The sequence below is a fragment of the Humulus lupulus genome, chromosome 6, assembly GCF_963169125.1.
Source record: "Humulus lupulus chromosome 6, drHumLupu1.1, whole genome shotgun sequence".
Taxonomy (NCBI): Eukaryota; Viridiplantae; Streptophyta; class Magnoliopsida; order Rosales; family Cannabaceae; genus Humulus; species Humulus lupulus.
In genome coordinates this window covers 70,982,191-70,993,155 of record NC_084798.1, presented here as the reverse complement: position 1 = coordinate 70,993,155, position 10,965 = coordinate 70,982,191, and the positions used below count along the sequence as shown (strand labels likewise).

General features: G+C 35.7%; 2 protein-coding genes across 2 annotated transcripts; both read left to right on the top strand.

The window, feature by feature from the left end:
* The first annotated feature begins 684 nt into the window (after positions 1–684).
* Positions 685–1,671, top strand: LOC133785198 (uncharacterized). Its single transcript, XM_062224452.1, has one exon. The coding sequence runs from the start codon at positions 685–687 to the stop codon at positions 1,669–1,671; it is 987 nt and encodes a 328-aa protein (XP_062080436.1).
* A 23-nt stretch (positions 1,672–1,694) lies between these two features.
* On the top strand, positions 1,695–2,507 carry LOC133785197 (uncharacterized). The gene has a single exon (XM_062224451.1). It carries the CDS (start codon positions 1,695–1,697, stop codon positions 2,505–2,507), a length of 813 nt encoding a protein of 270 aa, XP_062080435.1.
* The last annotated feature ends 8,458 nt before the right edge of the window (positions 2,508–10,965 follow it).

The window sequence follows — 10,965 nt, the reverse complement described above, 5'->3', positions numbered from 1 at the left end:
GGGTAGTTCATTTTGATAGGAAGCCTGTTATCCTAAGACCTTGGACAATTGATATTGAGTCTCTGAAATCGATCAAATCAGTTCTGGTTTGGATCCGTCTTCCTGACCTTGGTTTACAATACTGGGGTACCAATTGTTTGAGTGCATTGGTTAGTACTATTGGGAAGCCAATAATGATAGACAAGATCACTAAAGACAGGTCGATGATTAAGTTTGCTCGAATTCTAGTTGATATGGAAATATCTGATTCTCTTCCAAAATTCATTAGCTACATCAATGAGAGAGGCCAGATTATGGATCAGATGATTGACTATGAGTGGCTGCCTTCCAAATGCTCTAATTGCAAAAAATTAGGGCATACAGCTTCTTCTTGCAAGTTTGCAGATAATTTGGTCTGGAGAAAGAAGGAGGTCCCAATAGCTCCTACAGACAATAACACTAATCAAGAAGCTTCAGGTAGTCATCTTAAACAAGGACAGGTTAGCTCACCTTAGATAGCAAATGAAATGGAACCGAAATCCCAGCTTGAGGTTCTTCCCAAGGAGCAAGGATGGGCCACTCCGAAAAAACCAGGTACTATGAAGTCGAAATCCCCTGTAACTGATCAGAGTTCAAAAAATGCATTCAGTGTTCTCCAAGAACAAAAGCAATATCTTAATGACCCTTCAGTTTTATTGAATTTGAATGGACAATTTCAATATAATGAGTTGGAATGTTAGAGGGTTAAACAAGAGGAATAAGCAGATATATGTTGTTGATATATGCAAGATAAATAAGATAGGAATTGGGGCTCTTTTGGAAACCAAAATAAAAGGTGATCGAGTAAAGGATGTTATGAACTCTAGTTTTATGGGCTGGGATTATTACAGTAGTAGGAGCCTGGAAGGGAGAATCCTACTAACTTGGAAGGCCAGCTGGGTCAAGGTTGAAGTTCTAAATGATCATGCTCAGTTTATTCATTGTAAAGTCCAGAAATGGGCAACAGGCCAGTCATTTTGCTTATCAGTGGTTTATGGCTCTAATCAGTTGGAGATTAGGAGAGATCTGTGGTCTGAGTTGTCTGCAGTTTCCCTCCCTGTCAAACCGTGGTTAATAATAGGTGATTTTAATTCTGTATTTGATTCAGCAGACCGAATGGGGGGTAAGACAATCTCTCCTAACGAATTTGAGGATGCTCGAAAATGGCTTGATCTCGGGCATGTGGAAGAAATGAAGCTGTTGGGTTCATATTACACTTGGTCGAACAATCAAGATGGGACTAATCGCATTTTTTCCAAGTTAGATAGAGTGATTATAAATGAGGATTGGCTTGATACTTTCCCTAATGTCAATGCCATAGCTAATTGGGAGGTCGTTTCTGATCACTGTGCCATAATTTTGAAGCATATATTTGTCCAAAAGATTGGTTTATGTCCATTTCGTTTTTTCAACATGTGGACTAGTCATCCGAAATTCAAATCTACAGTTCTGGCTAGCTGGAATGATTCTTTAGCTTTGGAGGGGTATGGTTTACAGCAGATCTCAAGGAAATTGCATCGTCTAAAATTTATCTTGAAGAGATTCAATTGGAGGACTGTTGGTGATATAGTCAAGAATTATGAGGAAAGTAAGCTGATGTACCAGCAAGCTAAAAGTAAACTGTTCACTGATCCGAATATAATCAGAATCTGAGAGAAATTGAGAGAGCTTCTCATATGGAGTACAAAAAACAAGAGGCAGCTTATGTGAGTTATTTGTATCAGAAGAGTAAGGTTGATTGGATCCGATTTGGTGATGAGAACTCTTCCATGTTCTATGCCAGTATGAAGAAAAGGAAAGTTGTTAACAGAATTGTGTCTTTTGTTGATGAAAATGGCAGAGTAGAAGTGGATTACCCAAAGGTAATTAGTCATTTTACTCAACATTTTCATTCATTCTTAGGTGGATCTAGTGTAGCTTCTGGTCTTATTGAGCCCTCAGTTGTGCATTCAGGTCCTATTCTTAGCCTTGATGACCAAACTTTCCTTATAAAACCATTCACTTACCAAGAAGTCAAAACAGCCATGTTTAGCATTAAGGCAGTAAAGAGCCTTGGTCTGGATGGATTTGGTGTTGGTTTTTACAAGAGTCTTTGGTCTGTCATTGGAAAAGAAGTGGCTACAGCAATGATTGAATTCTTTGACATAGGATGCATTCCGAAGGCTTTGAATAGTACCATATTAGCTCTTATTCCTAAAGTCAGCCATCCTTCAAATGCCTCAGAATATCGTCCTATAGCTTGCTGCAATACCCTTTACAAATGTATATCTAAAATGCTCTGTAACAGGTTGATTCCTATCCTTCCTAAGTTGATTAATCAAAATCAAGGAGCTTTTGTTAAGAATAGAACTATTGCTCATAATGTTCTTATTCTTCAAGACCTTCTTAAAGGCTATAAACGGAAGCGAGTTTCTCCTCGGTGCTTAATGAAAATAGACCTCAGCAAAGCCTACGATTCTATGATTGGGATTTTCTTGAGAATCTGCTGAATGCTTACAAGTTCCCTGGCAGATTCATTAAATGGATTATGGTTTGTTTGAGAGGTTCTTCCTACTGCATTCTAATGAATGGCCAACTGTATGGTAACTTTAAGGGTGGTAAGGGGCTACAGCAAGGGGACCCTATTTCCCCCCTTCTCTTTGTTCTTGTTATGGAATACCTCACACGAGCTTTACATGGGGCTGCTAAAGATAAGAAATTCAAGTTCCACCCGCTTTGTAAGTCTTTGAATATAACTAACCTATGCTTTGCGAATGATTTTCTGCTAGTGTGTAAAGCCCATGACAATTCTATTCAGATTATGCATCAGATTTTCAGGTCTTTTTCAACAGCTTCTGGTCTGAATATAAATCAAGCCAAGTCTCGCATATACATTGGGGGTATTTCTATAGCTGAGAAGGAGAAACTTCTGAGTATTACTAATATGACAGAAGGGCAGTTTCCCTTAGTGTATCTTGGTATTCCTCTACGGCCTACAAAATGGAAAGCTATGGATTGTGATCTCATAATTTCGAAAATTAGGCAAAGACTTCATAGTTGGGCCAGCCGTAATTTGTCTTATGCTGGGCGTGTGCAACTTATTCAATCTATTTTATTGGGGATAAGAAATTTTTGGATGAGCATTTTTCTTCTTCCTCAAAAAGTAATCAAAGAAATTGACTACTTGTGCAGAACTTTCTTATGGGGTGGTAATGGCACTAGAAGTAAATTTCATCTTGCTTCTTGGGACCATGTTTGCAGACCTAAGTCCTATGGTGGATTAGGTTTTAAAGAGGGTGTTCTCTGGAATAAGATTAATCTAGCAAGGTACATTTGGGCTATCTCTTCAAAACATGATAGTCTTTGGGTAAAATGGGTGAATTGCATTTGTTTGAAAGGTGTCCGGATTCGGGATTATGTATTGCAGCAAGATACTAGCTGGTACTGGAAAATGCTAGTTAAGATGAGCAAGTGTTTGTCTGATTCGATTATGAATGCAGTTGTATGTAAGGGGAAACTCAAGCTGAGTAAACTGTATCTTCTATTCATTTCTGGTTCCCCTAGCTCAGGAATGAAGACAATCTGGTGTAAACTCTCTCAGCCCAAGCATCGATTCATACTTTGGCAGGCTGTTCATCAGAAACTCCTTACCAGAGATTTACTACATCATTGCCATATCCCTGTTCTCACCCAGTGCTGTCCGGTTTGTGAGTCAGCTATGGAGAATCATGCTCACCTATTTTTTGACTGCTGGTTTTCAAGGAAAGTTCTTCAAGCGGTTTCTAATTGGCTGGGTGATCTAGTTTGGCCTGAGAACTACCAGAACTGGTGTTGCTGGCTAAATGAACCTAGAAAGGATGTCTTGTCTCAGGTTGTTTCAGCAACCTTGGCTGCTTCAGTGTATTTTATCTGGATAAACAGAAACAAATGTTTGCTGGAGAGTAGTTGTTTTTCTATGGCCTATATTGATGGTCTTATTAGAGATTCGGTTAAAGCTAGAGTCCATAACCTTAGCCATAGATGTAAAAATCTGAACTTGAGGGAGAAAATGATGATACATTTTTTTCTCTAGTTTGTTTTTGAGGGGGAGTTATTTACTCTGGCCTTTGTTTGTATTTGTTGGTTGATCAATATAATATTCCTTTCTTGATAAAAAAAAAATTATGTGTTTATGCTAAAATTCCATAATTTATCACATTTGTATAAATACCATAATTAATTAATCTAGAATGTATCTACACAAAATTCATAATTAATTACAATTTTACAAAAAATAATTAAGTCAATTTAAATAAAATCTATCAACAATTAACTAAGTTAATTTGGATTTAATTTATCAACAATTAACTCAATTATGTTATTTTAGGAAATATATTAAATTAATAAAATTAATTTTAATATCTATGGGAAATTGCACAAAAAATATAATAGATATTAATAAAATTAATTTATATTTTTATGAAAAAATAATTAATTTTATTATTATGATTACCACAATACCATAAAAAAAATTTCAAATTCAACCAAAATATCATATTCCTTTAAAAAAAAAAATTCAAATTCAACCAAAATATCTAGATATTACCATAACTTTAAAAATCAATATCTAATTTTAGGAAAAAAATAATCAATTTTATTAACATGGTTATAAAAGAAGATATTTTGACAATTTGAATTAATTTAACAAATTAAATTAATAAAAAGATTATACTTAAAATGAAGATATTTTTGGCAAAAAAAACAAAAATTGGTGAAAAAAGCCCACCGTGGGTCTTGCACGGGGCCGCCCTACGACGTCGTATGGCCACGGGGTCCCCGACGACTTTTTACCGTGTTTCTGGCAGACAAACTTCCCAATTAGTCCCAAAAAAAAATTAAAATTCTGTGCAATTTTTCAATCCTAAAACCAACAAAAAAACTTGCAAAAAATACACATATACACAATATGTTTCATACTAAAATAAAATCCAAACAACTTTGTTAAACATATCCATGCATGAAAATATTGATTACTAAGGCTCTGAGGCCAGATGTTGGGCATATATTTTATAGGATCATAAATATTTTAATGTATGTTTCATATATTAAACAAATTAACATATAAAACAATGTACAAACACGTTTCTAATGAATTTCATAAAGTAAATAAAATAGAAGAGTTTAAGAATCTTACTTTTACACAACAGATATTAAAACTCCTTCATTCACTCTCTCTAACCCTTGTTCATTTATGTCGTAGAGTAATAACAAGAGAGTGAACTAGATCTTTAAACTACCTAGTCTTCCACAATTTCCTTTGATCACCTAGACTAGGGTAGGCAATTCTCAACACATGAGATGGAAAAATTATGGAGAAGAAGAGAGTAGTGATGGGCGGCCACAATAGGTCTCTTTTTAGTCTAGGTTTTTTCTTAATCACACTTTTTTTTTACAACCCTAGACATAAGTCCCTAATTATAGCAATATTTTAGGGTTAATTTAATTTAATTAAATAATTAACATAATAGCTTAAAATTCTCTATATGGCTGAATATTAGATATTTTTCCAAGCCTTGGGATTTTTCTATTTTTAAATTGAAAGCATAAAAGCATTTACTTATCTATCTAAAGTCAATATTGGTCCAGCCCAATATAACAAATACAGCCGATCTTTTCTACTTTGCTAATGTTCTAGAAAGAACATAACACTACAATATGTAAGTAGATCATATCGTAGAACATATAATCACATTTATATTCCACTGTGATTACATCACTATAAATATGATTAGCTATATACTCGGGATTTAATAGAAGTTTATATTAAACAAATAATCATGAAAATAAAACATGTGAGCAAAGTGATTGAGCAAGTCAAAAATGATTTCTATTCTTTTATTGAAAATAAAATAAGATTACAAAGAAATTGGGTTTTAATTATGCATAAAATCTCAACATTAATAAGGTGGTGAATTTATTTGTTATAAATAAACTCACGGTAACTTATTGGAGCTTGAGCTCATGGATACATGGTCCCCATGTCATCTCTTATAAAAATGAACCTAGTAGTCTTGAATAATTAATTTAATTATTAGTTATAAAAATATCATATTAACTAGGTCAATGAAAATAAATAATGTTAAATCATTTATTGATTTTTTGTGAGAAAATAAATAGAAGAAACTTTGAGGATTTTATTGCAAAGTCTCAAAAAGAGAGTATTATAGTCAATTGGGACAATTTTGTTAATATTGATAGTTTGTATTAATATTAATAAAATGAATTAAATAAAGGTCAAAATTATAATTGGTTAATTTTGACAAGTATTTAATTAATTATAATTGTTAAATAATTAAAATTAAAAATGGGAAACTAAAACCTATTTTATGTCCTAGTTAATTGCCTATATATACTAGTGTTATAGAATGCATTAGGTCAGATGAATTTGACAAGGTAAAAATTCACTCCTAATATTCTATACCTAGCCGCCTACTCTATCTTAATTTTCTCTCTAGGAATTCTCTTCTCATGTGTTGAGACTTGCCCACATAAACACTAGGTTGTTTTAGAGAAAGACTTGGAAGACTGTGGTCTTGTTTCAAAGTGGTTTGGATTCCTTGCAATACCTAGCATTCAACAAGGACAAAATGTTGTGGAATTCAAAGGGTGTAGTCATTATTCGACTATGCATCTCGTAAGTACTCTAGTGGTTATATTATTGTATTTATGTGTCTCTGTATAACATTCACATGCTTGTGTGATTTTGTGCTTTCTACTATGTACATTATTTTTAATATATATATATATAGGGAGCATGTATATAGACTTATATAAATGAGATCCTACATTTTGACCATGAAATTAGACAAAGTTGAGAGTAAGTGTTGAAGCACTTCCTTGTATGTTCTAGCATTTTCCCAGTTTGTCTTGAAGTCCTCTTGAAAGACCAAGTAACTTCCAAAGCTTTTTGAAGCAAGATCAAAAAGAATTCTTGAAGTGTTTTTGCTGTCAAGTGGGTTTAGGAGCAGCTAAGGTCACCATCAAGCTAAGGGAAATTCAGATTTTCTGAGGTACATATTTCTGAAAAATTGGTGTTCTTGTACTCTTTTATGTTCTTGGGAAAGTTTGGGGTCATGGGTTAATTTTTTTAATTTTTGAGTTCTAAGGGTTTTGTGTTAGGTGTTTTGATGTTAGAAATTGGTTTATAAACTGATTTAGAAACTTGTATTAGGTCTGGGTTCTGGGTTTGGGCTTTGAATTCATGAATTAGAGAAAAGTTTGAGTTTTAAGAACTCAAAGTGTGATTTTTTAGCTCTGGTTTTCCTAGTGCTTTGAGGTTGTTTATGAGTTCTTGGGCACTTGGGTAACCTATTTGGGGTCAAGGATTCACTAGAATTGAGTCAGAAAACTTGGATTGATGACTCTTGAGGGTCTTGGGTCAATTTGTGGCAATTGTGCAAATCGCAGAAAATGACACCCAGAATTATGGGTTCGCGTTGTAGCGCCCCTACGCTATGTAGAGGAGAGTTTAGGGTGTCTCTACTTATTTGGGCGCCCTTGCCCTTGTTTTGGGCACCCTTGCTCTATAACCATTTCAACTTATGTCATTTGTTAGGGCTTGGGAAAAGCTTGGAGGTTCGGGGGATGATTCCACCACCCTGTTTGGTGGAATTTGGTGTCCCGAGAGCATGGGATTGGTTCCAAATTCAATAATTTGATTTTGTTCTTAACAAGAGTACCATTTGTGGTTGTGACTAGGTATACTGCAAGGCTCGGGGAAGGATCGTGCTCAAGGTCGTACCATTATTCGCATAGGACTTGTGGTAAGAAAACGACACCCGGGTTGTGATTAGGGCTTGGGCCCCAGTTATTGAACATGATTATAATTTTTTCCTTGAATATTTTTTTAAATGTGAATGACTATATTATGCATGAATTGCATACTTGATTGAATCTAGTTGAAAAGCTTGGCTTATAAGTCATTTTCGGCGTAAGGATGTGGAATGAAGGCTGTTATGGTTGGACCACTATGGAAGTACGATATGCATTTGTCTGGCTCTGAAGTTTCTTGAATAAATGAAGTGCGATACGCATTTGTGTGACTCTATGGTCGCATAATTGAGTTAAATTCCTACTTGACTATGGTTATTACTACTAAGCATGTTGTTTATATTTTGTTGACTAGTTGTATCTGTGTATTTAAGTTTTCTTGATGAATCTTGGCTCACGGATGCTATATGGTGCAGGTAAGGGCAATGAGAAGTTGGGCTAGTCATGAGTTGGAGAGCTTCGGGGGCGGTGTGTACATATGTAGCCTGCTCGATCGCCACAGTCAGGATTGCCTTTGAGGAACTAGGGTTGAACCCTGTTTTGTCGCCTAGGTCGGCCACTTTTGTATTGATTTCGTATTTGTATCAATCTATAAACTTTTTTTGGGATCCCATATATAGACTTCAACCTTTTTAATGAAATGATTACTGTTTGACCAAAAATTTTAATACTTGATTCTTGAAGTAGTCTTAATTGCACTTTTTAAGTCCAAATGACTCGTTTAGCGAATTAAGCACTATTTAAAACACACGTCATAGCGGTCTTGGATTAGTAGGGCGTTACATGTCCTATCTGCAATTCTAATCGTTATGTACAAAATAAAATCTCTCATAAAACTTTAAGATGGTTCCCAACCAAGGCTCGAATTAAGCGATTGTTTATTCTAAGCATACTTCTAAAGATATGTGATGGCACAAAGATGGTTCCCAATCATGTTGGTGGCTTGGCTTGGAAGCATTTTGATGAAGTATACCCCGAGTTTGCAGCAGATTCGAGGAGTGTACGAATGAGTTTGGCATCTGATGGGCTTAATCCTTTCTCCAACATTACATCAATCTATAGTTTGTGGTCAGTGATATTAATTCCATATAACATGCCCCCTTGGGTTACCAAGAATGGAACAAACTATCTCATGTCTTTGTTAATACCATGTCTGAAATCACCTGGAAAAGATTATGATGTATTCTTCAAGCCATTAATTGAAGATCTTAAAGATCTATGGGATGGATTCGAGAAGTATGATTCATATGGGGGATGTCTGTTTAGACTTCGAGTTGCACTCTTGTGGACAATTAATGATTTTCCATCTTATGCGTATTTCTAAGGCATCTTCTAATGGAAAGTTTCTTGTCACTTTTGATGCAGAGTGTCGTTAACCAATTTGCATCAATGCTGAGAGATTTAATAATGAGATTGGAGTTATTGTTCGCAATCATGGTGCATTTCATTACAAGGAATGGAGACTGGTCCCAGAGGAAGTCAGAGCCCCACTGCGATATTATCTTTTGGTAGGTTATTTTGTACTATTAATCATGAGTATATTTTATATAAATGTAGATATCATGTTTAAATATAACATTAAGAGGGTGTTCATTTTGAGTATTTGAGTGACCTTGGAAAGTATAGAGGGGCTTAGGATGGAGGTAACATTAAACTCAAGTGCATAAAATGGTTCACTTTAACCTTAAAATACATGTGGTCCCACAAAAATTATTAACTTTACCCCCTAAAATTTTGAACCAAACATGGGAAGTGTTTTAGATTCTCATTCCCACCTTCACTTTACCTTATTCCAAACTCCCCCTAAGGTTACTTCATATTTATAGGAAATATTCAATACCAACTTGCTTGATGAAACGACCATAAAGTGCATTGATAATCAAATGAGAAAAGCCTGGAGGAGTCACAAGTATAAGTAGCATTTATATTTCAAAGAAACTGGAGGAGAAGAGGATGTTGAAATGGCCAAGAGAAAAACGACATCCAAATCTAAAGGATGACCACCAAGAAGATTGGGAGATATTGTGTGATCGTTGGTGCTCCCCTAAATTCAAGGTAACTATTATTTATCATATCTATATCATTACTTCGTCAGAATGAGTAATGATAAGGAAAGATTGAGTCATGAGTAATGACATTAATGTGAAAATAGTTGATATCGATGTTGTTGACTGCATTTTTCGCTGCCAACCTAATATGAGATATTAAAGGATAAACAACGAAAGACACAAGGTTTTACGTGGTTCTGGTTATAAAAGATCCCTAGTCCACGAGTCTCTATTATTTAGTGAGCTTGAAGCTTGAGGTAGCAAGCTTCAATGGTGATTCTCAAGCAGCATATATATTGCACTGAGTATAGAGTTTATCTCTCTAAAAAATCCAACCCCTTTCAAGGAGATACCCCAGCCCTATTTATAGAGGTTTGGATCATTAATGCTAATCATCTCTCATTAATACCTGGGTATTAATGTTAAGTTAATACACAAAGGGTTGTGTTACAATAAAGACTATGGCCCATGCAGATCCTATTGGGCCCATTGCAGAAAGTCACACACAAACTTTATGGGGAACATATATGTGACTGTCAGGGTACGACGCATGTTTTCCCATGTCAGGCAGTGCTCTGGGAAATACTGATTGTCGAGTGTACGAACTCGACACCACTAATGGAGGATCACCAAAAGTTTTCATACGATCGCCTGGCAGCCCACAATTGCAGTGACTGGCATCTAGTGGCTATCCTAGGTCCGAGAATAGGAATCATAGACCTGGAGGACGAGTGAGGGGAGAGAACTCTAGACGTAGCCTCACCTGGAGAGCCCTTGACCCTGAGGACGGACCTCGGAGGGGGGACCTCGCTCAGAGACATTCACGGCTTACCAGCTAGCCCAGAAGGTGGCATCACCTGGAGGAACCCTCCCCCCAAAGGCATACCTCGGGCGTGACCTACCTCGGGGATGTCCGCAGCTCATCTGAACTAGTCTTCCTATAAAGGTTGCCTTCCGAGCATCTCATGACTTACCCCATCACTAATCACTATTAACTAACACGTGTTAAAAGGTGAAAATACAGACAACAGATCCTACTTTGGTAAAGTTTATTTATCTCCACAAATATATATATAAAATACATTGACATTGGTATTTATGATTTTTCAAT

Excerpts from the sequence above, each read along its gene's own strand:
- LOC133785197 (XM_062224451.1), top strand. The coding sequence starts at position 1,695 with ATGGAGTACAAAAAACAAGAGGCAGCTTATGTGAGTTATTTGTATCAG.
- LOC133785198 (XM_062224452.1), top strand. The coding sequence starts at position 685 with ATGGACAATTTCAATATAATGAGTTGGAATGTTAGAGGGTTAAACAAG.